This window comes from Hippopotamus amphibius, chromosome 6, assembly GCF_030028045.1.
Source record: "Hippopotamus amphibius kiboko isolate mHipAmp2 chromosome 6, mHipAmp2.hap2, whole genome shotgun sequence".
NCBI classification, from domain to species: domain Eukaryota; kingdom Metazoa; phylum Chordata; class Mammalia; order Artiodactyla; family Hippopotamidae; genus Hippopotamus; species Hippopotamus amphibius.
This window is the reverse complement of record NC_080191.1, coordinates 130,870,444-130,898,352: the sequence shown is the minus strand read 5'-3', so window position 1 is coordinate 130,898,352 and position 27,909 is coordinate 130,870,444. Positions and strand designations below refer to the sequence as shown.

Genomic DNA, 27,909 nt, shown 5'->3' with positions numbered 1-27,909 from the left:
ATTCCTTTACCCTAATTACTCCAGGGCCAAGTACCAGACAAACAGAAACAGCCCCTATACCTAAGAGCACACTGAAATTATTCAAACTAGCCAATTCTAACCTTGCTTACCCTGCCTGGCCTATATTCTCTCCCATGGAAACCACAATAAAGCTCTTGTCCACATTTCCTCTTGCTCCCTCTTCCTCCTGACCAACCCTGGGGCTTCCTTGTGTGTACTCCCATGGTGTGTCATGCCTCCTCCTCCTGGTACCTGTGAGAAACTGTCTTCTAATTGGCAGTTATCTCCTGATCTATTTGCCTCACCATACTAGAATAATAATAAAGCATATGTTTTAAAACAAGATTATAGGTGCAAAACCTACCTCATAAAAGAAAATTGCTTGCCTGTAACTGGGCTATGGGGCAAAAAGCTCCTATCACAAAAGGCCACCTGATAATCTTAGACATGTGCTACTTAAACTGTGTCACTTACAATGTCAGAGAAATCTCAGTAAGGATCTGGGTCTGTGCTTTTATTAACATTTTTGTCCCTCAACTTTCCTCTCCTTTTCCCCAACCCATTCATGATTTATAAAGACATTACATATTTCATTCAGCAGTTTGAGGTGTATGTACATAAAAGTTTTCTTCAGACATCTTGGCTACTGCACTATGAAGACAAAACTGAATATACAAACTTCCTGAACACTGAAGACACAGAGGCAGCAAAAGCTTTACAGGGAGGTTGGAGCATTTTAGGGAGGTTTGCTGAACACAAAGGAGGCCTCCGTGGTTACAGTGGTTAGTGTTCCTTAGTGTTCTTACAGAGCTGGGAAGGCAATGGGAGACCTTGAGAAGAGGAGTAACACGATCTTTCATTTTATTTATTTATTTTTTTGAGGCAAGAGACTATTTTACTGATTTTTGCATTTTAAACACCCATCACAGTGATTAACAGGTGAAAGACATTTGATACAATTAGTTTCATACATCATAACAGATTTCTATTAGTAGAAAATCTAAATGATCTTTCATTTTAAAAAGATCGTTCTGTTCGACAAGTTGCAAAATGATTCTAAGGATTCAAAATGAAAGAGGAGAGAGAAGTTAGAATTCCATTGGACTATTGCCAGCAAAAATTGATAGTGAATTAGATCAGGGTGTTAGCAATGGAAGTAAGAATAAAAAATGGTTGGATACAGGATATATTTTGGCTAAGAGGATTTAATCAGGGTACCTGTGACAGAAAAAAAAAGAAAAAAAAAGCAACATTTTGCTTATTCATTTGTTTTGATTTTGCTTTGCGTTTGTTTGTTTTCAATCTGAATAAGTGGAAATACAAAGTCACTACTTGCAGAAATGAGAAAGATAAAAATCAGCAGTTATTTGAATGAAAATCAGAAATTTAAGTGTGAGGTTTTTATTTATATCCAACTGGGATTGCAAAGTATGTATATGGATGTATATATATACTAATCAGGAATTGTGGGAAAACATTCAGAAGTCTTTCTGAAACCTTGAAAATGTTACTAAAAGTAATTAAAGTATGTGGGCTGAGCAACTGGATGCGGGATGTCCTGCTTGAGCGGGGGAAGAACTAAGGGTGCTGGGCGTGGAGACCATGGGGCATAGGCTATCGTGGAAACAGAAAATTGACCCTCTCTGGGGGCGCAGCCCCTTTCTCACTTGCACACCTCATATCACCCTGTTTGGCCCCGGAGGATGGCTGGTTAGCCAGAAACGGGTAAGATTTCGCAGAGGAGGAACAACCTAAGACAGGCAGTCTCAGAGGGGCCAACACGGGTGGGGCACAGACCCTTAATCCTTCTGAGAGGGGTCTCCTGTCCCCAGGGCTGCTTTGCTTTCCACGCCCAGCTCAAATCCACACCCAACTCAACAGACCCACGAGGCAAACAAAGATCACTGCCCCCAGTCATGTGAGGCCTTTGTTTGTTTACTTCAAAGATAACCTTGTTTGTGGGACTATACTGGGAGTGTTAGACCCTTAGGCTATGCCAAGAGCTCAATAAAAGCAACCTGGGATCAATCAGCAAGGCTCTTGATCCTACAGGTCTTGATTCCCGGTCCCATCTTTCTCTCAAATCTGTGTCTGTGTTTCTTTAAGCTTGCTGCACCCGTCACTCACCCCGAGTCGCCCAGCTGGTCTCCGCAAGGAATAAAGAAGGTTCAGGCTGCAAATGTGAGTTAGGGTTTCATCTTACAGATCACTGAAAGCCATGAGACTGGATGGCATCACCAGAGGATGGGTTAAAAAGATACCTGAATCCAGAAGCACCCCACTGAGAAGAGATTAGGGAACAAAGACAGATGCAGAAAATGTGATTAAGAACGAAAGAGAGATGGCAGCCAGGGGCCTATGCAAGGAAGTGGTCATAATGACTGACTGTAGAACTAAATCTGACTAAGGAAGAAAAGAAAAAGTAAGAGCAGTATGAGGAATTGTAAAATGCTAGTATAATTCCAGTACATGGAAATTAGGAGTATTAGTGGGAGTGACCTACAGTGACAGCAGGTTACAGTAAGATAGTAGCCTATCTGATATCAAGATTACAAGGTGGAGTTTTTGTTAGTAACAAGGTCTAAGCCATGATCATAAGAACATATGGTTTATGCAGAATAGAGGGTGAGATTATTAGGGGAAGCGCAAGTGAAACAATTTATAGTCCATGCCGTTAGTTGTATCATCTACATAGGTTTTGAAATCCCCAATTGTAATGGCAGAGGTAGTGACAGTGAGCTTAAAGGTGCAATCGTTGAGACGTGAGAGCCAGGGACGCAGAGCTCAGAAGGTGACTACATAATGGAAGGGTAACTGGTGACGGAATCTGCCACCATGATGCAGGAGGCTGCAGGCAGAGAGAATAGTCTGGTAGCAGCGATGAGCAAGGAAGGTACTTACCACACATTCACCTCCTATCCTATGATTAACGTGGGAGGGAAAATAGAAAATAGAAGCCTGGTCCTCAATCAAGTACTACATCTCAGAGGAAAGTTAATGGAAGGCACAGACAAAATCTTACCGAGGCTGCTCATGATGATCCAACAGTTCCAGAGAGCTCAGTGGAAAGACTATAGGCATTGGGAAGGGGTTGTGGGAAGGGCAGAATCGGGGGCAGGGAATGCCTTACAGAGATTAGGGTGTGGGACATGAGGGTGATGGGGAGTGAGGACTGATGTAGAGAGACGTAAAGATCAATGAGTAATAACCAGTCCTGGTGGCTTAGGATGCAAGAAGCCACCCCAACACCTATAACTATTCATCCCATTGTACTTTGTAAAAACCAAAAGTAGGGATCTGGATGAGCTTTTGTACTAGCAATTTAATCTGAGGTAAAGAATAGGGAATTCTGTTCTTGTTGCTTTGTTAGTTATTGCTTCGCCCCCCACCCCTCACTATATCTTCAGACTGGAATTCTAGGAAAACACGGTACACTTAATATCACTTTGTTGCATCATTATTATTTATATAGCTTTCAAAAAGTATTTTGTCTCATAAGTCATGTCCATATTTAAACATATCTTTCTATTCCAAATTAAGACTATGCCCCCACCTGGTAATTAACATACATTGATTTATGGGTAGGTGGTTTGAGGAAGGTAAAAGAGTGGGACATAGAGATGCAAGTAAAAAAGACAAACGCCCTCTCCCACTGAGTACATAGATATTACAGTACACAAGTATCCCAATGATGCTCCATTGGGAACCATAGGTATGATTCATGGATACATCTCTCTCATGAAATACATAACTACGAGCATCCCTATTTTCCACAAGTACTTTAAACCATTTATTCGTATAGAATTTGTGACCTAACTGCCAGTTGTTTATCCATTTCTCACTTATGGGTTTACAAGAAAAAATGCTAATTTTGTTCACAATGCTGTGCCCAGGTTAAAAAATATGACTCCTTGAGCAAACTTGACAGTTACGGAAAAAGAGACATAAAATGAGACACGTGTTGGATGGGACTTCCAGAGATGCCATTGTTTTTCTTAATAAAAACAGAAATAAAAGTTTGTGATTCTCCCATTCCCCTAATCCGCACCTCTTTCTGCCTGATAATCGCTGAGGAGGAAAGTAAACAAGCCTTGATTGCTGATGGCCTTGAGGAGAACCTATACTAGCTCTGAGCAGCCTTCCTCAGTGTTTCTCCAAAACTTTCAAATATTACAGAACGTATGGTCATTACAGTTTATTCTCCACTCCATGGTCTATGTTATAGACTGAATGTTTGTGTCCCCCCAGATAGCATATGTTGAAACCCCACCCTTTCTGTGATGTCATTAGGAGGTGGTGCCTTTGGGAGATAATTAGGATTAAAGGAGTTCATAAGAGTGGAACTCTCGTGAATGAGATTAGTACCCTGTAAGAGTCATGAAAGAGCTTGCTCCCCCCCACCCCCCGCTCCTTGTTCTCTGCCATGGGAGGATACAATACAATGCAATGCAGAAGAGGGCTCTCACCAGAATTTGACCGTGTTGACACCCTGAACCTCCAGAACTGTAAGAAACAAATTTCTATTGTTTATAAGCCACTAACTCTATAGTTTTCTGTGATAGCCGCCAAACTAAGACAGTCCAACAACATTTATTTTTCACTCTACTAAGCCCATACAGACACAAGAACTTTCAGAGATTCAAATTTTTCAATTCAGTTTTGTGATTTCTTCTATGTCCTGAGCTTCTCTCACTACTGCTACATGTAGAGCCACTGCCTCCCACCTATATGCCCCTAATTTGTCACAAGAATAGAGTTGCTTTTTCCTAAAGTTCCTATGAAATCGTGTCTTTAATTCTGACCACAGGAATAGGTTTGCATTAAGGAGTGAATTTTGGAGTGATAAACAAATGACATTACATCGAGGCAAACACGTTGAAAAAGAGTTGGCACATAATTCATATTAGTGCCTACAAGGCAGCATTTGAAGGATCTAAATCCGTGCCAATTGAGGCTCCGGCATTTCACAAGCCAGATGTATTCGTTTAAAACTTTCTTCTCAACAGTAATACTATTAGGCAGTCAAAAACTAGGGCTGTAAATTAGAGCTATAAGAAAAAACCATATAAAATAGATATTAGTTAAGGTACAGAAGTGAGTAAACAACACTTACAATAAACGACAGAGAAAAATCTGCTGAGTTTAAAAGAAACAACAAAACACAATGGCTATGAGGACTTAGAGAGGTCACAGATGATAAACATCAATTCAAACACAACCCTCTGATTCTCATTAATGTGTTTCCTATTCTGAGGCTTATATACTTTTACGAACCACTGCTCAGATTTTTACTATAAATTTTCACTTAGCCAACTCATATACAGATTTTCCATTCTATATCCAACTTTAAATCCATGATAGGAAAGTGCTCCATGGAATCCATCCGCAATGTGGTCATGGGTCACCCTAACGCCAGCGTTCCGAAGTCGGGTGACATACATGATTCCATCGTCCCTTAAGACGTCATATTGACAGGTCATGACATAGGTCAGGGGTAAATTACGCAACTTGTTGTCACCAGCCAACAAGGGAGCTGCCCTCACGTCTAGGAACCCTGGATATTTTTTAGCCAGCTCAGAACCACCGTAAGTTGGACTGTTATAAAAATGCCCTTTCTTAAACTCCTCAGGGAGCAAAGAACTCCAGTTAACAAATTTGAACAGATGGCTTGATTCCACTGGTACATGTTGATTGAAGAGCATGGCGTTTTCAAGCGATCTGTCCGTGGTAAAGTATTCACTCCACGATCTGACTGCATGTGATCTGGGCAGCACAGGAAAATGTGAGTTTTCCTGATATGATGGTAAATCCATATCAAGAGTCTGAAGGGCAGGATAAAGTAAAGACTGGGTCTTGAGTTTGATCTTGACATCCGGGTCATCTTTGAGCTGAAAATAATTTGAAGTTGGTCAAATCGTAATTTCATTTAAAAATATATGTTTAATTTAAAAACAATAGGTTGACATGAGATAAATTCTGAATCTCAAAAAGATAATCAGAAACAACAAGAAATATATCTCACACAACGTTCCAATTCTCAGTTATATCTAAGACTAGTGAATATACTTAAAAATTATGAACATAAACAAAATGATTTGTGCTACTTTCTTTATGGGTGGGGAAAAAGACCATCTAATCTGTGATTAAAAAAAAAAAGATTTACTCAAACTAAGAACGACAATTCAGAGGAAACATATTTTTTAAGTAAAAAATTTATATACATGTATTATTACCTCAACAGGCATTAACATTTAAGAGAAAGATCATGTCACTAGGAATTTTAATTTGACTCGACACTAAACAAATAAATCCTGAGTAAAAGCCTAATTCATTTTCATGTTTATGTGCTTTAAATATTCAAATTACTCTAGTGCATTAAGACAAAGTTACCTATAAATCAATATGCATATATTTGGGGTGTACTAAAATTTTCCCATCAATAGGATGCATGACCCAAATTATTTGAAAACCAGCCATATTGAGCATTACAGTTTAGGAGATGTTTTTATGTACATTTACTTGGTCCCCAAGTTGGAATGGCCCATTGTGTCTCATAGATTAGCTTCTTCAAGTGTGGGCCCTGCACCACTGGCACCTGAATCATCCAGGGATTTGGTTGAAATGAGAATTCTTACAACCTAGCCCAGACTCACTAAATCAAGTGGGAAGGAACCAGCAATATGTGTTTCGTTAAGTCTTTCAGGTGACTTTGATGCATGTAAAAATTTGAGCTCCACTGCTGTAGATGATAGATAGTAATTATTGAAGCCATATGTACTCTTGTGCTTCTCAAAGTATAATGGCTAAATAGAAGTCCATTTTTGAAAACTTCATATACAGTTGAAGAAAGCATAGCACACTGACATTCTTCCCTTTTTTATAAATATGACATTTTACACACACACACTCCTGCAAAAGCAAATGGCAGCAATGTTTATTTTATTGCATTTGTCACAGTAATTGAAACTAGTTAGTAAAATAAAATATTTAAAAGTCCTTTACTAGATTGTTTTATGTAAAAATAATTTCTGATTTTAAATAACCAGTTCAGTGTTTTGTTTCCTAGCTCAGTGTCTAGTATGAAGAACGCTGTTTACGTGAGTAGAGGTGTGGCAATTATTAAGTAGGTAGCTCACAGGTGGCTGATTTTAGATTGAATTAAGAAGAAATACAGGGACTTCTGAGGTGATGCAGTGGTTAAAGAATCCACTTGCCAATGCAGGGGACACGGGTTTGATCCTTGTTCCAGGTAGATCCCACATTCCATGGAGCAACTAAGCTCGTAAGCCACAAAGCTCGTAAGCCACAACTGTTGAGCCCGTGTCCCCGAACTACTGAAGCCCACATGCCTAGAGCCCATGCTCCACAACAAGAGAGAGGCCACCGCAATGAGGAGCCCACGTACAATGAAGAGTAGCCCCAGCTCCAAGCAACTAGAGAAAGCCCAAGTGCAGCAACAAAGACCCAATGCAGCCAATATATAAATAAATTAATTAAAAAAAATTTTTAAAAATACAAAAATATTTTACATTTGCCCAATTGATTACAACTTACAGATAGCTAAAATCTTTGAACCTGTAGGTTTTTTTTTTTAAAAACTGTATTTTATTTTTAGTTTTTATCGGAGTATAGTTGATCTACAATGTTTTGTTAATTTCTGCTGTACAGAAAAGTGAATCAGTTATACATATACATATATCCACTCTTTTTTAGATTCTCTGCCCATATAGGTTAATATACAGAGTATTGAGTAGAGTTCCCTGTGCTATACAGTAGGTCCTTATTAGTTATCTATTTTATATGTAGTAGTGTGTATATGTCAATCCCAATCTTCCAATTTATCCCTCCCACCTCTCCTCCCAGTAACCACAAGTTTGTTTTCTACATCTGTGACTCTATTTCTGTAAAAAAAAAAAGACTGTATTTTATGGTTATATAGTTAAATATAACATATATGTAACTGCATAAGGCAGAAATGTAAAATTTAATAAATATGTGTAGGAGTCAGGGAGTTCACCACATGCCTTAAACTGATTGCACACCCTTCATCCTCTCCAGTAACCACCATCCTTCATGTTATGGCATTCAATTTTGTGTATGTCTTTAAAATTATATCACTTGTACACATCTTTAATCGATGCAGTTTAACTGGTTAAGGAAGTTCCATCTATTATCTTTAGCTAACCAATAATTGTACTGTGACTTTTAGTAAATGCTTTTTGTACATGAGATATGATTTTCCTTCCTTAATCTATGAGGATGAGTCAAAAATTATCCACACTCTGGCTGTAGAATTTATTTGAATTAACTTTTAGAAAAGACAAATACATCATTTTTTGACATAATTGCCTTGCTTTTCAATACACTTTGTCCATCTGTCAACAAGCTTTCATATTCCCTCATTAAAAAATATTTTAGGCTGAGCTGTGAGCCACGAATGAACCAATGTCTTCACTTCTTCATCAGAAGTGAATCTCTGTCCTTGTAAGGCTGCTTTCAGGGGACCAAACAGGTGAAAGTCTGATGGAGCAAGATCAGGACTATAGGGAGGATAATTTAACACCTCAAAACTCTTTTGCAGCGTGTTGACAGTGTGGGCAGAAGTATGCAGATGTGCATTGTCCTGCAAGATCGCAACGCCCTTGAATAGTAGTCCTCTTAGCAGTCCTCTGTGTTTAATCCGAACTTTAGGCCTCAGCTCTTTAATAAGCATCTCACTGTAACAAGCACTCTTGATTGTTGAACCTTTATCCTTTTTTAAAAAATAAATTTATTTATTATTATTTGTCTATCTGTATTGGGTGTTCATTGCTGCTACGTGGGCTTTCTCTAGCTATGGTAAGTGGGGGCTATTCTTCGTTGTTATGTGCAGGATTCTTATTGCAGTGGCTTCTCTTGAGTGAGCACTGGCTCTAGGTGCATGGGCTTCAGTAGTTGTGGTTCTCAGGCTCTAGAGCACAGGCTCAGTAGTTGTGGCGCATGGGCTTAGTTGCTCCACGGCATGTGGGATCTTCCCAGACCAGGGATCGAACCCATGTCCCCTGCATTGGCAGGCATACTCTTAACCACTGCACCAACAGAGAAGTCTGAACCTTTTTCCTGATAATATTCCATTACTGGCCCTTGAGAATCCCCGAAAAATGTAAGCATCAATTTTCCAGCTGATGATTGACTTTTGAACTTTTTCTTGGTTGGTGATTTGAGGATGTTTCCATTCCATACACTGCTGTTTACTCCCAGGTTCGTAGTGATAAATCCATGTCTCATCACCAGTAATGATTCTCTTTAAGAAACCTTCACTTTCCGTGGCGTACTGGTGCAAATTTTGTTTGCAGATATCCAAACGCTTCTGTTTATGCTCTTCCATGAGTTGTTTCCATATCCATCCCACACAAACTTTTCAAAACCTAAGTCTGTCGTGGATTACTTTGTTTTGAGGTGTTAAAGCATCCTTCCTATAATCCTGATCTTGCTTCATCAGACTTTCACCTATTTGGTCCCCTGAAAGCAGCCCTGTGAGGACAAAGTTTCACTTTGTGAAGTGAAGACAGTGGTGCATTCATGGCTCACAGCTCAGCCTAAAACAGTTTTTAATGAGAGAACAGGAAAGCTTGTTGACAGATGGACAAAATGTATTGAAAAGTAAGGCGATTATGTCAAAAAATGATGTATTTGTCTCTTTTAAAAGTTAATTCAAATAAATTCTACAGCCAGAGTGCGGACAATTTTTGACTCACCCTTGTATTAATATGGTGAAATTCACTTCCTTTTATAAAATATACTTTTCCTTGCATTATTAACAACTTGGTCATGATAATGAATATGATATATATTTTTCTAATATTTTATTCATGATAGTAATATCTTAGTTTCCTGAATGTGACTGGCCCACTGTTTTCCTTCCTGAAATTGTTCTTGCCAGATTGGTCATAAAGATCAAGCGTCTCTGAAAATAACTGAAGAGTGTATAAGCTTTTCCTTTTCTCTGGCATATTTTTTGTTTATTTGGAATTATTTCTTCTTGAATGCTTGATATAAATTGCCAGTGAAGTTTCTTACTAGGACTATTTTTTATTATTGATTTCATTTGTTTAATGGTTATAACATGGCTCAGATTTTTATTTCTCATTGTGTCTGTTTTGCAACTTATATTTTTCTTGGAATTTGTCCATTTAAGTATTATTAAATGTTTTAATTTCAAAGTTCTTCAAAATAATTCTTTCAAGAATACAATGTAGATTCTTAGCTAGTCAAGGTTAATTCTTTTCCATGTTGAAGGGTCTGCAGTGTTGTCCTGTTCTCAATCCTGAAATTATTTGTATTTAGCTTGTTTTTCCTCATTTGTCTTCCCAGAGATTTAAAAATTTTATTAGTCCTTTTAAAGAAACTTTGTTTTTTGTTCACATCTGCTGTAAGCTCATTTTGAGTATCCTAATTTCTGTTCTTGTCATTATTACTATTTCTTTCTTTTAATTTGATTTCTTGAGTCAAATGCTTATTTCAGCCTTCCTTCTTTTCTAATACATGCTTTTGAGGAAATACAATTTCCTATAACCATTGTCCTAACTGTGGAGAACATATAAAAGATATATTATTTTAAATAGTGACCCATTGATCTTAACATATTTTTAAAATTTCCATACAAAGAAGGATATTTTGTTATTTGTCTTTTTCTTATTGATTTCCTCCATAACTGCATTGTGGTAACAGTCCAAATATAGTATGATTTAAATCCTGTGATTTTTTGGGGGGGGGGTGGGCAGGACGTGCTTTATGGCAGTACTTGGTCAATTTTTTAAAATGATCATGTGTACTTCCTTGTTTCCCTGTTCTAATGGGTCCATTGAGTTAAATGCATTGATTGTTATTGCAGTCCTCTATATTCATTATTTTTGCCTGCTTGTTCTCTTAATCACTGAGAGGTATTTTTAAATTTCTCACTGTGGTTGTGAACTTCAGTGTTTTCCTGTGTAATTTTGCTAATATTGTCTCCCTATTTACGACCGTGTTATTAATTCCACACAGATTTGGAGTTGTGTATTTTCCTGGTGGTTTAAACCTTTTCTGTAAAGACATCATCTTCTTTACCTAAAAATTCATTCAGATATTATTTCAGGTATATATTTCCCATTCATTCACTTTCAAATGTTCTACTTATTTATTATGTTTATAGTCTGGGAATCTTGGTCCTACAACCAGATCATTTAGACCACTAATATTTAACTACCAAAATGTCTGGTCTCAATCTACCACCTTATTCTGTGCATCCTCCTTTTTTTCATTGTTCTCTGTTTTTGACTTCTTTCAGATTGGTTGAACTTTCTTTTGAATAATTTTTTCTATTATAGTTTATGAGGTATGCCCTGTTTTAATTCTTTAAATGATTGTTCTAAGAATTACAATGTGTACTGTATTCTTAACTTCTCAAAGACTAATGAACTTATCCAAGGCCAAATTTTACACTCTACATTCTCTCCAGCTCGTAAAAATCTTTCGCCTTTTATCAAAGGCCAAATGTTATTCTTTATTTCTTCATAGACAATAAGAAGAGTTTATAAGACTGGAAATCTATTCTCCCCTCTCTTAACTTAGTTTGTTTTTCTTACATTTTAATTCTGTATACCTTATAAAACTATCCAAGTTTATTAAGATTTATCCACATTTTACCACATTCTTGCTCTGTGCTTCTTCCTGCATCTTAAACTTTAATCTGCACTTTCATTTTGTATGAAACACTTCGTGTAAAGTATTTTTTAGTGTGTTCCGTTTTAGAGCAAACTCAGATTTGGTTTGCTGAAATATCTGTCTATATTTTGCCTTCATTCTTAAATATTTCTGTGAGGTGTAGATTTAGGTTGACAGTCTTTTTGTTCTGCGCTTTGATGATATCATTCCACTGACTTAGAACTTACATTCTCACCGTTGAGAAGTAGTTGTCAGTATGACTTGTGCATCTGTGAAGGTGCTCTTTTTTTCTCTGATTGTTTTAAAATTTTCCTGATTTCTTTTTGTATCATTTTGTTTTGTTGGTTATCTATACTTTCACTTTGCTGTATCTGTATGCAGATTTCTTTCTAGTTAATTTACTTATTTTTAACTTTTTCAAAAATGATGCTTAAGGTTCATGAAGTTTCTTTTCTCTGTAGCTTGATATCTTTCGTCAGTTGTGCAAAATGTTCTACTATCAATATTATATAATGTTATTAAAAATTCCTTTCTCCCATTCTCTCCCCTTTGCTTTTGGTATAACATTTAAAATTATATTGGATTTTCAAACTACATCTGCTATATTTTGTATCTTCTTTTTTTCTTTTTGGCTCTCCATGCTTCATTTTGCATAGTCATATATGAGCCAATTTGACTCACTTTTGAACTTATAAATTATCTCTTCAGCTGTGTAAAATCACAAGCAATTCAGGGAGATTTTTAATTTTCATCATTTTATTTTTTAATTTTAGAAGTTTTGTTTTTTAAAATGCCACTTTTCTGCTGAAATTGGCAATCTGGGTTACAAATTAATTGAAAAGAGTAGGAGAGTTATTTAATATTCTGTGATTGATAACTCCAGTATCTGAATTTTGTAGAGTGCCTTTCTATTGTCTATTGATTCTGTTTGCTTTTCTTCATGATTTTTTATGCCTGGATATGTTTTATTCAGTGCTGGACACTGGATTTCAAAAAATATTGGCATGAATACCTTAAAGTCTTTGATGATACTATATTTTCAGGGAGGATTTTTATAAATTTTATACATTGTCAAGCACACGTCAATATCAACCACTCACACCACCTTAAGTTCAAGGCCTGAGATTTCATGCAACCATCCAAGTGATGTGAAGCAAGGCTCTAAACACACATGAGATTTGTTCTATATCAGGTTCATCCTGACACTGAGAGCATATCTCACTTAAAAGTGAGGAATGTTTATGAGTGTCCCCATATTTGGAGGGCCCTGGAATTTAACTTCAACTCTAACCCTGAAAGGCCTCCAAATCTCATCTCAGTTGAATAGTTTCCTTTTGATAGGCATATGTCTTTATGTCAGAGAGGACACTGAGTGTTGGGGTCATTTTTGTGGATTTTTTTTCAATCTTAAAGTTTTGGCAGAGAAATTTCTACTATTTTATTAGCTGTTTGGTGCTTTCCAGAATATTATAGGATATGTTGTCTGGTTTTTTAATAATTATGGGTCAGAATTGATTGGTTCACCATTATAGAAGCCTAATTAATGTAAGAGGAAGGGCTCATTATACAATTCAGTACAAATAAATTGATGCTTGAAGAGATCAGGTGGCCTATCCAAGGTCACAGCTGGGCATTACTTTAGCTCCAGAAATCTATCTCTTGATGCGCTCTTCGTACTGCATCAAGATGCCTCTCAGAGAAACAGAGTGGGCAATGTAGAACTCAATTTCTAGGAAGTAGCAGGTATCTGTTCTGCAGTATATTTAGAACAAATCACAGCATTTATATCTTTCCTTTGACTAGAAATCATGAGAAGGTTATCTTAAAGATACCAATAGCCAAAATTTATGTACTTTAAAATGTGTATAAAAATGAACAATAAAATCAACAAAATCCACAGCAAAGTATGTTTTACTGCACAATAAGTTTATGTGCAACATTTCTAATGAGAGTTAGTTAATAAATTGCAGACATTTATTTGAAAACTTATAAGGAACTTTTTTCCCTACAGGAACATTGCTTCTAAGTCACCAGTGCCTTGCTTATTTCTTAGGTCAAATGATCTGTATTAAAAACACTTTTACTCAAAATCTATTAGACAAATTATGATTATATACACTTTAAACTGATAGTTAATATAGGTGTCCAGTTTTAGCTAAAAGTCAGAAAGTTTGATAATTCATATCCGAAAATTATAATTCCTTTTGCAAGTGAATATTATCTATGAACCTGCTGACATCCTTGTCTATAGGCAATTTATTTACTCTGATAACAATAGTTTTCATGCAAGGTTAATATACTCTATTGAAGAATACTGGAGTCATCTGATTCTCTAGTTATAGTGATTGGTATCATTGATTAACTTTATAATACATCCCCTAAATATAACAGAATAGCATGGTACTCTGTTGACCCGTTAATTATGTTTAAGCCAATGATTTAGAGAGCGGATTCATCATTTTATTTTAAAAAATCTGGCAGGGTATATAAATGTTCTCTAATATTGATCTCTGTGTACCTCTAATCTCTAATATATTAATATAATAACATAACTGCATTGAAATTTCAATGTTTGAAATAAACATATTGAAGTGTAGGATATTTTAAGAAACAAAACAAATCTGAGCATCATACCTGTTGAGTCACTGCTGCAGCTAAATTCCCTCCGGCACTGCTTCCAGAAATACCAATTCTTTCAGGATCTACACCATACTTGTCAAGAACATCATGGTATAAGAACCACTTTAGTGCATTATATACATCTTCAAGCTGGTTTGGAAAGTGATGCTTAGGTGCTAGTCGGTAGCTGTGACCAGAATAACAATATTCTTTAAGTCAATTATTTTTAATTAAAAAATGTATGTGCATGCTGTAACCCAAAAATCAAAAGTAAACTTTTTCTTTAGCAAAACCTCATATTTTGGGTCATTATGAATTCAAAGACTCTTCACCATTATTATGATACTTGATATAACCATTTCTATAAATCTTATTTTTACAGAAGTAAAGGCTTGAATGACACACTTGGACTAGATTTAAAACAAAATAGAACAAAACCCTGGTGATAATTTCCTGTAACTAAACTTCTTCCAGAATGTTATTTTCTTTGTAGTCATTACACTTTATTAGTAACCAATAAATAAAGAACAAATCTTAGGAATTATTCTATTCCAACTTAATCTAATGATCAAGTTGGTATGCAGTCGCTACAATGTTTTTTTCATAGTTTCTTCATTTTTCCATTCATTCCCATTCGGTTTATTTTCTAATAGTGAAGATTGATCTAGGATGCTTTTTGAAAATAGATTTTGTCTGTATTCCCATAAGTTATTTGGTGATGAAATGCTTTTAATGAATGATTAGACCATGAAATACATACTGATTTCTTTAAATCTAATTCATCACTGAATCCTCAAAACAACGCTATGATATAGAAAATATTATGACTCCCTCAGTTTACATATGAGAAAACAGAGCTAACATGATACTTAACTGGCAGTCATTCAGTTAACTCTAGGACCAGGTTTTGAACATCAGTTTCTAACTCTGAGGCCTCATTCTTATTCACTCTGCTAATTCAGAGCAGGCTAGAAGTCAGTGGAGGTCATTTGTCCATGAGATACAATAGTTTGATTTTATTCTAACAATTTCTTGACTTCCTGTTTTTGATCCCTGCTTGACCTCACTATAAAACTCTTTTCTCTCTGACTCTTCTCTGGTCATGCTCAAGCTCACTTCTTCTATTCTCACCTTCTCAGTTTCATTAGAAACACTCCTGGCATAACCAAGGAATGACCAAGACAGCTGCAAACATCTTACTGGATAAGGCACCCGGCCAAAACCCAAACAAACCCACAGTGCTCTTACTTGGTTGAAATGACAACAGCATCAAGTCTATCAGCTGTCCGTCTTGATAGAAAGTCAGTATCAAACAAAGCTGAAATAAAAGAAATTAAAATCAGAGGCTGACCGATGAACTGGAGGGTGTTTCCTTCGGCAGAAAGCCTACTGCTACACGTTGTTCCTCATTGAAATGTTTTGGGAAAAATATTTCTAAAATTTCATCATAGCTACAGAACATAAATTCTTCTGCTCAGTGATCCCTTTACATGTGTATTGTCCTTCCCCACATTTTCACACTGGATAATTTAAACTAACTACATTCTCATCAAGGTTAATCTCTGCGCCCTTTATTTAGCAGGTGTTCTGTGTTGACAAAAGCAATACATAAATACTAACTCCCTGGCTTTCAGGAAGTCACAGTCTACTGGACACAGGAACAGGGAGGAACAGCCATATAAGCAAAAAGGAATATTGCAATATATGAGTTGCTTTAATGCACGACTATAGAAAGTGCTCTATGGGAATAGTATAAGGCCTCATCAAAACTGCCAGAGGAAGATGCAGAGTAAAGAGGAAGTAGGGAGAGCTGAGACCTGACTTATAGATTCATATTTTCTAAAAGGCAGACAAGAAGGTATGTGTTTCCTGGGGGTTTTTTGGCCATGTATATGGGATGGGGATGGGTCACACCTTTGCTATTGTGCTTGGGTAAATTCTCCCTTTTGCTTATAAGAAAATTTTAAGAAAATAAAATGGAGTTTGCCAGAAATAAGAGGAGCGAGAAATCATACATTGCTAAAGGGAAAGGATTAGGACATGAGGTTCTCACAAACATTACAGCATGGGGGCCATGAAAGGAGGAGTACATATTATCTTCTGATGCTTTCAAAGTTGCATGTTAAATATTCTTAATGTGTCAAATACACACTAACTTTTAAACTTTTTTTAACATTCACTATAAAAAGTCATGCTTATATTTTGGATTAAAACATACATTTTTATGTTTTTCTTTAATGTTAAAACAGAAAGCATCAGGCAAACACTATTGTGTTTCAGGACTTATTCTCACTTAGTTCCCTTACCTTATAAGCATGCCCCCATTCTTCAGGGATACTATGATAGAAAGATTTTTAAAGAAATGCTTTGGGCAGTGGAGACTCGTGAAAACTAATTGAAGCATGTCACAGTCAGATTTTTGTCTCAGAAACATTACCTCATTGCCAGCTGGTGACTTTACTGCTTGAATTTATAGAAAATGATAGGCAGGATGCACTGCCCCAATTTACATTTCCAATCTATATCAATACCCATCAATACCTCTTTTCCTCCTGTCACAGAGAAAGTTCTGTTCCTCCTCACGTATGTTGTCAATACTTTGTACTGAGTCCAATTCCCTCCTACATCCTCCCAGTCAGGCAAACCTTATCCCACCCTCCCTCGGCTCCACATCTCTCTAACATCCTTACCTTCAGCATATTAACATGTTCACAGGCCTTCCATATATAAATACAAAATATATATATGTATTTATACATAAATAAAATAAGATTTTTATAAAGTAAAATTATATATAAGATGTTATATATATAATGCATAAAATATATTGAAAATGTATACATGTTTTATATAAAATAAAGATAAAATACCCTTACTCAATTCTGTGCTTTTTTTCCATCTAGCACCTTCCTTCTCATTCCCTTCCTATCTAAGCTTACTGAAAGGCTGGAGACACCATCTCATTTCTTAATTTCTCATCTACTATTCAACTCACATCATTTTGGTTTTCATTACAACGGTCCACCATTTCTGCAATTAACAAGTTTAATAATAATTTTTTAAGTTCATGAAATACTTTCCTTTCTTGCCTGTTATTTGCTACAGCTTTTGGTATTGATTATTCCCTTTCAGAAAGAGACTTAAAATAATTCCTTTCAACTAGCATAGGTCCAAAGTAATAAATTTCAAACAGCTGAAGTGTTCTGTTTTCTGTGATAACATTTAACATATGTCAGAATCAACACCTTAATAAAAGGTATGCTATGTGATAAACTAAAATTTGCAACAAGAGGCACATACCAGCACTCCCCATACACCAACCACCACCATGAATATAAAATAAGCCCCTTCTTAGTGTCTCTGACTTTCGTTTTGGTACATATATACGGACAGGAACGTTGTTGAAAGTTGTCTCCGTCACAGTGACATTTTCATCAGATGTGGGTGGGACTTCTTGAAAGCTCATGAAGAACACTACAATGTTCGTGAAATGACTGATTCCCAATAGTTCAACAAACAGAGCCTAAAAGGAGAGAGAAGGGGGAAAACACACATAGGTTACAAATATCAAATGCCAATGCTGTTTATGAACACAGAAGTACATACATGTGCTCCTAAAGGTCCTGTGTCACACTGTCACAGGGAAGTCTGAATAGATTCAGAATCTGTACCACAAGAGTTGCCTCAGGTAAAAAAGATATTTGAAGAATTATTGAGGTATTACAACTTGGCAAATTTTATGCTTTCTACTTTGAGTACAAAGGTACACAAGGTATGCTGTCTACTCTATATAAGCTCAGAGTCAAGTGGGAGAAATGGATATATAAGCATTTATAAAACAACATAATCAATGTCTCAGACACATGTACAGAGAACTTTGGTAGAGGAAAATAGGGAGATAAACTAGATGCCTGGACATGAGTCCTGGGGACGAGTTTTCAAATAGATGGCGAACTCTGATATGCATATTGAAAGGGGAGTAGAGTTTGGCCAAACAAAGAAGGAAATCTCAGACCAAAGGAACAAAGGGATACTGGTATTACAATCAGAGAAATGCATGTAGTTTAGTAAAGCCTGAAGCAGTAAAGCTACTAAAGCTATTCTAACAAAGCATGACTGACAGAGGATACAGTGCAGAGGGAGTTCTCAGAAAGGAGAACATTTAAGAAGTGTGCTGGAATTAGATAAACTGACACGTTTAGATTTAATATAATAATGGTCTCAATGCCAGTGTTAAGTGTGACATCTTAATGCACAAAGTGTATTAGTAAATGGTTATTGAATTTAACACCTGTAAGAGTCCCTATTAAGGGAGAGATCTGAGAGACCAAGTGCTCTTGCAATGAAATATTATGGTGAAAATGATGAGTTCAACCACTGACTGCACTGAAAGATTACTCAAAGAAAAGTTTCATTCCTGGAGCTTTAGCTTTTCAGCTCAAGTCACAGTCACAAAACAGATGCTTGTGTCCCTGTTTTAAAAGAAATCTCTATCTCTTACATCTCTGCCTGTAAACGGAACCAAAGGTTGATCTTGCAGACTGTGGAATTAAAATGCAAGGTGAAGTCACAGTCCTGCCATATATCTTAGTTTAAAGTTAAAGCTTTGACTAACTTTCATATCTACATGATATTCTGAGTACTGGGTTAGAAACATTTGTATGGATTCTTTTTTTTTTTTTTTTCCAGATCTTTATTGGAGTATAATTGCTTTACACTGTTGTGCTAGTTTCTATTGCACAACAAAGCATATCAGCTGCATTTATACATATATCCCTGTATCCCCTCCCTCTGGAGCCTCCCTGTCACCCACCCTATCCCACCCCTCTAGGTCATCACCAATAGAGTTGATCTCCCCTGTTATGCAGTTCCTGCTAAGCCTCCACCAGCAATAGCAAGAGCAACCAGCCTCAGCAGTGGATGCATTTAAAGATTAGGTGCTGAATTTCCCTGGTATTGTAGAGGAAAAAATCCAAAAGCCTATAGAAATAGAAATAGTGGGTCTCATTTATTATTGTAATCCATAACCCATCCCCACATTGTATATTTCAGCCAAGTTCATAGTATACTCTCTATACAGAGATATTGAGAAATATATTAGTCTGTGGAACCCTAGATTTTACTTAGTAAAAATACCCATAATGGTAGTCATCTGCCGCCCAGAAGTGCCAGTGGGAGATTCTAACAATGACATGGACTGTCTAATTTCAGTAGGGATGAGATTCCAAACTGTTGCAGGCCAAACAGCAGTGATTAAATATCAAATACAAGGTTTATGTATTTACAGAAATGAGCGACAGTGTTGAAACATAACCTCAGCAACTAAGTGATCATGATGTCCAGAAGACTGAAATTGTTGGGAAACTGCCTCAAGTCTGACTTAACCTGTATTGTTATGGCTTTTTATCCGGCTTCTTATCGAACTTCTGGAGCTAAGCCACGTCACAGACTCAGACCCCTTGAGTGAAGAGAAATCAGAGTACCCTCGTGGGAGACCCATGAAACCCTGTTACAAGTGTGTACCGTAAGACTGTCTGCTAGCATTCCCCAAGAGAACCAAGACCTTTGGTTTGGATGACTTTCTGTTGGACAAAGGGAAATACCCAGATTTTGGAAGGGAATACAAAGTACGGATTCTGAAATAATGTTTGTTTCCAGGGACTCCAAAGCAGCCATGGCCATTAGACTGGGGGCTTAAGAACATCAAGTATGAAATGGTGTTTTAGACTGATTCCAGATTAAAATGGGTAGATGGGGTCTGAAAATATACACTGTGTTTATTTCTTCAGTTTCTCTCAATGCATACATGAAATAGACATAGATGGCAACTGACAGTGTCTTTACATTGGCTCCTTGTCCCATCAGTTGAGAGGTTATTATGGACATCAGCACCAGGCAGAAAAACCTGCAACTGCTCCTCCCTGCTGAGGTAGTAAAACAAAAGCAATAGAACATCCCAGGGAATCACAAAGATCCATGCCACAATCAAAGATTTGAAAAATTCAGCGGTGATGATTTCTGTTCTATTTCTGGGCTTTCGTTCTCCTTCTTTTACCCCAGCTGCAGTCACTATGTCTCTTCTTTCTTCCTTTACGCATAGCCCCATCTATGTAACCTTCAAAGGACTCCATATGCCCCAAAATAAAACTGGCCTCGGAGAAACAGTCATTAAAATAACCACATCTTTACATTTTAGCAATTATAAAACTTATCATTTCACCCATTTTTTGTTATTCATTTTGAAAGTTACCTGTTTTTTACAGACTCCTAACTGAATGCTCATTTTCTCTTGCATAAACTATACTTCTTGCAGACTTCCTGGGTTTTAAAGGAAAAGATACATGGAAATTACTTCTAGCCTGAGTGTTTATTGGATTGACAAGTTCACTGAGGAGAGTCCCCTTTAAGAGCCATAATCCCTCTGGAATACCAGCAGGAGGAAAGCAGAGAGTCAGGCAGCCTTGAAGTCCCTGCAGAAACTCAGGCCAATTTCAGGGAAGCCCCTGGAGTCAAGTTTCTTCAGTGTACGTGGATATGATACCACTTCACAAACTGAACTGAATGTTTCCTATGTTTAAGGTACAGTGCTTGGGAATTCCCTGGTGGTCCAGTAGTTAGGAGTCTGGGCTTGCCCTGTAGGGGGCACAGGTTCCATCCCTGGACAGGAAGTAAGATGCTGCCAGCTACCTGGTATGGCCAAAAAAAAAAAAAAAAGCACAGTGCTGGAAGCTATAATTAATGCAAGATGCCTGTGATATAATTTCCAACCTTCTTTATGGACTATTGCTGAAAATCGACATTCACATAAATAAACTCTAATAAAAGGCAGGATGAAGCAAGACCTTGAATGGCTGCTCAGGTAGAAAGAGGAGGGGGAATCAATTCTGACAAACATGGAGAAAGTTTCTGATGGGTGTTCTATCTGATCTCAATCTGTTAGATCTGAAAAATTATGGTTGTTTAAAATTTTTAGATTTAGTCAGAAAGGCAAAGCAATTTGATCAAAGGCCTAAAGAAAAGGAATTTTGAAGGTGTTTAAGAAAACCAATTTATCTGGAACCTAACTAACTTTCTTGGCCTGTGTGGCTGAAGTTACAGTGGGTAGCTCTGTTCATACTGAACTATGGGGAGCTATTTTCAGGACACGGTGTCTCTTTTTCTTTTGTAAAAATATTAACAAGCAGCTTAATGTGTTCTAATTAGCCAACAACAAAATCAATGATATGTATATATGATATATACACATATATCATTAAATATGATGATCAAAGAAATGACAAATCTTCCTCAATTTCCAATGGGGTTATATCCTGATAAACCCATTGTAAACTGAAAATGTCGTAAGTCAAAAATCATGCATTTAAATACACATAACCTACCAAACATCATTACTTAGCCTAGCCTACTTTAAATGTGCTCAGAGAACTCTTACATTAGCCTTCAGTGGGACAAAATCATCTAACACAAAGCTTATTTTATAATAAAGTATTGAATGTATTGAATACAGTACTGAAAGTGAAAAACACTATGGTTGTAAGAGTACAGAATGGTGTAAGTGTATAGGTTGTTTACGCTTGTGATCAATGGGCTAACTGGGAGTTGCGGCTCTCTGTCCAGCATCATGAGAGAGTATCTCCCACATACCTCTAGCCTGGGAAAAGATCAAAATCAAAATGTGAAGTACAGTTCTACTGAATCTGTATCCCTTTTGCACTGCTGTATATTCAAAAAATCATAAGTCAAACCATTGTAAAGCGGGGACTGTCTGTACTTAAAACAATAATTGTTTTTTAAACATATGTGAAACATAACCTGGGAGTTAAACTGACCATACTCTATTTATAATTTTCTAATTCATGGACTGAAAGGCCATTTCCAGTTATCATTCTGTATTGTTTAGTCTAAAGTCTCTGACTAATTTGAGACAAAATCAATACTATTCTGATGTGTACATATACTGTACTCAGGAGTTGTAACGAGATTTTTCTGAAGTTAAGAGGTTATAGTCAAAAGAAATGGTAAAAGATGGCATGTAATGAACAAAGAGATTGATGATAGATAGGTAGGTAAGTAGGTAGATAGAAAGATACTGCCAGCTTTTAATATATATATATATATTCACTTATACATACTATGCTGCCTATATTTACATTGAGTTGCATATCTTATCTATATCCATATCTAATCCATGTCCAAATCTGTATTCATTTGCACATCAGTATCCACGTTTATATTTGTGTTGATGAAAATTCAACTAACAATCAAGAAGAAAAAGGAGAACTTTATTCAAGCCAAATTGAGGGTTATAACCTAGGAGACAGACTCTCAAAAAGCTCTCAGTACGGTTCCACTTGCTAGAAGTCAAAGGTACACTCATATACATTTTTGAGACAAAGGGTCATACATCAAACGACATCCTGATATTTTATATAAAGTTTACCAAAGATACAACACCAGGTAAGCACGTACAAAGTGGGCAGTAAGTCACCATGACCCCCTACACAGTTGGGAAAGAATGATACTCTTTTAAGAAGTTACATTGCTAGAGTCAGAAGATAAGGAAAAAAATTTTTCTCCTTACACTCAAGCAGGCACTCCCATCTTTAAGGAGCTCTGGTTAATGTGTGATGCAGGTACACATTATGCATTAGGGAGGGAGAGAAGAGGCCCAAACAAACACAGAGAGAACTTTATGTTTAATTTTCTTGTCCTGCCTAAAAACATAAATTTTACTTCACAATCTATCCCTATAAAACTTCAGGTATTTGTCCCCAAATTTTATTTGGACATGATTTTTAATACTTTTTTTAAGTACTGCCAAGGTTCAGCCAGGAAATGTTCTCATAAGATTACACCTGTCTGTAAAAATCACAGACATCCAGTAACAATACTGGCAGTGATATGGAGATAGATATCAATAATTTTACTTTTTGTTTTTAATCTTTACTAGATATTATGCTTTCTATTTTGTACCCATTCAACTCTTACTAAAATCTGGTAAACAGTAATATAGTTCCAGATTTTCAATTGAGTATCTTAAGGTGGGAGAGGTTAAGAGACCTGTTCATGTCCAGTCATACGATCAGTGCTAGATGTGGGACTCAAGCCCAGGTCTGACACTGGAGCCAGGTGTCACTCCTGAACAGACAATATGCTGTCCCGTAGTGGCCATCATTATGAAATGCCCATTGAAAAGAGAGGGTGACAGTGGACACAATGGCCAAGGGTCCCTCAGTATTCACAGAACTTTCATGAGTGCAAGCAGCTGGGCAGAAGCCTAACTCTGAGGGCACCTTGGACCCTGCCAAGGGTCCAGAAGAATGGGGGTGCTTCCCATGGCCAGCTGCATTTCCCAGCTCACTTCAGGCTATACTTGGTTCAAGTAGCAAACAAATACCCCTCCTTACTGGTGCCCAACAGCTGACCCAAACAGACTTCAAGAGACAAGAATCATAAAAAGCACACACCTTCAAGAAATGACTGCCCTCATGTTACAACTGCAGTCAGAGGAGTAGAACTTCATGCCAGTGAGAGTGAATTGCAAATGCTTAGTCAGTGCCTGACAAGCTTGGCAGGCCAACTGTTCTACCTGTAAGGATGTTCCAGGTTTTTTCCACATTCTGGACACCCTTTCCACACACACACAGCTCCACACATGCTGACCTTGTCCCCAACACCGTGGTGTCCCCTACCTGCTCCTCTCTGCAATTACAGAAGGGGTGGAGACTCTGACCTCCAGTGGACCACTGCCATCCTCTTTTCTTCTACAGTGTTAAATGTAGAAATAATGTTTATTTTAAACATTAACACAGAAAGGTGATAGTCAGGTCATAAGCATTTATTTATTTAATTTTAACAAATTAAAATTTCTACAACCTATGACACAAAGTAAGTGTCCACATTTTTCCCAAGGAAATCATTTATGCTAATGTAGTTGGCCCTCTGGCTTTAAATCAAAGTTAAGTACAGAATATACAAGGCCCTATTTCAAAATATAAATCACTGGACTCAAGTATTTTATCTGCAAAGAATAAGATTATTTAGTTTCAAACCAATATTATTTAAATGATAGAGAATGGTATATGTTATACAAGTTAAAGATGAGTATTTACATGAAAATAGTAATTGTAATACATTGTGTAAGGAAGTACTAAGTATAAAATATTTTAAGGTGACTTTGTATTTTCACAAGTTTTTGGAGTGTCCTAGGAAGTTTAATAAATACATAACAAAAGACTAAGAAGTCACCAGTGTGCTACAAATATTGCCCAGTGTCCCTGTAGTCTCAATTGAATAACAAGGGTTTTACGGTTTCTTTGACTTTCTCTTTCGTGAAGTATGATGAAATTATAGTAGTAGCTTATGGACCTATCTTCTCTGATTATCTTATTCTCTGTATACTGACTCCATACCCTGAAAGTAATTTTTGATGTAAATTTGAAATATCAAATGACAAAGAGGGAAAATGCTGACCAATGCATGAATTTATATCCCTCAGTGTATGGACAAAATTGCTTTGTGTATGTTAATCAGTCATACAAGGATTTATCACCTAAAAAAATATTGTTGAGCAACAGTGCCTATGCCGTTGGCTGCACCCAGTCAAAAATCTGCATATAAAGTGTAGTTATTCAAAAATTTGGACACTCAAATGATCATCATGTTTCAAAATGTTCATGCTCTCGCGGCCAACTGGTGATATCTTTAAGAAGGCCACAGCAGCAGAAAGAAGTAAAAAGGGCTGGAAGAATCAATGGCAAATGTAGAAAAAGGAGAACAGATGATGATAAAACTAACATATTTTTTAAAATAGCCTCAAACCTAGGAAGCTTCAAATTCTCCCAATACGATCTAGTATAAGGGTGGAAAATGCTTTCACTGGGGACAGGATTGAAGTGTTATTTGATTGCAGTGTTATTTCTTACCAAGCCTAGATGCCACCTCAGAGTCATTTTAGAGTCTCAGATTACCTTTCAGGGTAATGCTGAGCAATCTATCAGAGTGGGCATTTTAGTTAACTGTAGTTGATATCCTATTCTAGGAGATAACGCTGCATCACAGACTGGCTGATAGCTGACTGCATTCAATGCCTTCCATTTATCTTTATCATAGGATTATTAAATATCTGAATTATCTTTCCTTAACTTATGCTGAAATTGATTAGTAAAGAACAAAGTAGGAGCAGATGGCATTAAATTCAAGCAAGAAGGTTTTTTTTGTTTGTTTTTTGTTTGTTTGTTTTCTTTTTGGGAGAGGGGAGAATGATTGAAAACAATCTGGCTACTTCTTCAAAGAGTGATGGACTTTTCTAGAGGTTTTGAAAAGATGCCATGCTATATGGTAATCTGATGTACTTAGAAAATCAAAGTTTTCCTTAAGAAAAAAAAACAACAAAAGACTGAAAGCTTTATGGTAAATCTGCATTTTTCTTCTGTAGGAAACCACACAACGCAAGGAAAAAAAAAAAAACAACAACAGCAAAGAAATAATCACAAAGATACCAGTTACCTCTGGGCATTCCTGGGTAGTTTCTGAGTTTCTTTAGCTACTTGTCCCAGTAATCAAGCCTTATTATCTTTCAGTCCTGCTCTGAATGTGGGAGTCTTTGATCATGTTGAGTCTCTTTCATTTTTGGACGAAATATCTATGGTCTTTCACTAGAAATTTATATACATAACACACACACACGTATATATACACACACATATATAGGAGTGCTTGAGCAAAAATACTTTAAGAAAAAAGTGTCTTGACCCTACCTCTATTTCCCAGTACATTCTTGTAAGTTTGTCAAAGAAAAGCCATCTCATCCTAATAGAAATAATACAAAAGGTATTCACATAATATTCATGCAAAAAATAAAAAACACACTCATGCAAGGTACTACGTACTGTAAGAAAAATAGTAATAGCCTCCAACACATGAAGAAAACAAACCAGAAAAAAGTTGGTACAAAGCAGATTACTCAACATTGCAGAATGAATAACATAAGAAGAAATATCACAAAGCAGAGATGCACATATTCAAGGAAGATAAAGGCAGATATTTGGAGGTGATCACTAATCAAAAGGAAGGGGTGACTGAAAAATGGTACTGGTAGAAGTCAGAAGAGGAATAAGAAAAAGAAACAAAATAATTTCAGAAAGAAACACCAGATTAAAAGAAACTCAAGCAAGGTACTATATATGATAGAAATGAGAAAAACAAACAAAAGAAAATTGTACAAAAAGATTAAAAAGTACTAGAGAGAAAATGACATTCAAAGACAAACAAGGACTACATGTGTATGCAAATGTATACATATAAATATATATATTTATATATATATACTCATAATTAATCCAAATAATATAAGAAATCAAAACAATAAACTAATATAAGTATTTTAAAATTATAATTCAAAAATAACTTTTAAAAAATGACTTGAAGCCATATTCCACTGAAACTGGCCAAACCCAGCAACATATGTACAAATGCAAATTACTAAAAATGACCCAATCGCCAAGAAAATAAAAATAAGATATTCACTGAACTTATTCAGGGCTACATTAAGTGCCAGAAGAGAGTGTTAAAACAACTAAAAGAAAAGATGCAAGGAAAGAGATAGTGAGCCAAGGATTTAATACACAGGCTGTCTCTGAATTGCTTTTGGTTTTGTTTTGTTTTTGCTGCAGGAAGGCAATTTGCTGCAAAGTCAAAGGAGCTAATTGTGTGGCTTCATTTCCAAGAAGTTATCCTCATTATAAAAGAACCACAGGTCTTTGAGGGCCAGCCCTGGACACCAGGTAGGCGGCCAGCCCTGGACACCAGGTAGGCAGCCAGCCAGACAGCAGCCCTGTCACTCAGCAGCTCACCTTTCTACAACTGGAAATCACTTGCATTGTTTCCCCTGGGCTTTTACCAGTTGACTTATTTACAAATATTTTAGTAGGAATGTATTTGCACATTTGAATACAAGATCACTGCATAGAATTCTGTACCTAATCACAATGCTGCTCAATCCTACCATTTCTCATATTCATACTTGAAATGCTTCATTCTGGCAGCATTCATGCCATGAAACTCACAAGAAGATCTTTTGTTTTTCTCAGCCAGCACATTTTGTATTTTAATGTTTAAAACTGAAACTACTGGACTTCCTCCTCCATTGTCATTATGTTGGGGCTCTGCATTAAAGAACAGTTAAAACATAAAAAAGTTTTTAAAACCAGCAAGCAAACTTTAAGAGCAAAATTTCCAAAACAGCAGAAACTTTTAAAAATAATAATAAAGATAATTATTTTCTCCTGATTAAACTGTTACACATTCAGAGTCAATAAAAGTCTATACTTACCAAATTTGTTATAGTGTTCTTACGTGTGGTCACCCACGCTAGTCTCCAGGGCTCCTCAATATTATCTGGGAGAGGTGTATAAAGATAATATGCCCCAAGGACCCCCATAATCAGAAGAAAAATCATCTTTCTTCCCATGATGTTTTCCTTCTGCACGTTCTACTTGGCAACAAAGCAAATGCACTTTTGAAATGTTCAGATGCTAAAATTTCATGCCAGTTTTTGGATTCATCAAAAAGTGTTACCTAACTTTTTGGGCACAAATTCCATTG

General features: G+C 36.5%; 1 protein-coding gene across 4 annotated transcripts; it reads right to left on the bottom strand.

Moving 5' to 3' along the window:
• Positions 1–888: 888 nt before the first annotated feature.
• LOC130855925 (arylacetamide deacetylase-like) lies at positions 889–27,909 on the bottom strand. 4 transcript variants are annotated; one of them, XM_057740011.1, is made up of 7 exons: positions 27,638–27,764; positions 27,372–27,470; positions 23,997–24,068; positions 17,605–17,827; positions 15,553–15,622; positions 14,320–14,491; positions 889–5,888 (listed from the first exon to the last, which is right to left on the bottom strand). In XM_057740011.1, the coding sequence occupies exons 2-7, from the start codon at positions 27,402–27,404 to the stop codon at positions 5,292–5,294; spliced, it is 1,167 nt and encodes a 388-aa protein (XP_057595994.1). In that variant the 5' UTR covers positions 27,405–27,470; positions 27,638–27,764; the 3' UTR covers positions 889–5,291. The 4 variants fall into 4 exon arrangements, with proteins under 4 accessions (XP_057595994.1, XP_057595995.1, XP_057595996.1 ...); XM_057740012.1 differs by lacking the exon at positions 23,997–24,068 and having other exon boundaries at positions 27,285–27,470; positions 27,638–27,666; XM_057740013.1 differs by lacking the exons at positions 27,372–27,470; positions 27,638–27,764 and adding an exon at positions 25,813–25,855.

Excerpts from the sequence above, each read along its gene's own strand:
- LOC130855925 (XM_057740010.1), bottom strand. The coding sequence starts at position 27,775 with ATGGGAAGAAAGATGATTTTTCTTCTGATTATGGGGGTCCTTGGGGCA. Across the intron at positions 15,623-17,604 it reads TTGGTGTATGGGGAGTGCTG|CTTTGTTTGATACTGACTTT; the intron begins GTATGTGCCTCT and ends CTTTTATTTCAG. Across the intron at positions 5,889-14,319 it reads CTGCAGCAGTGACTCAACAG|CTCAAAGATGACCCGGATGT; the intron begins GTATGATGCTCA and ends AATTATTTTCAG.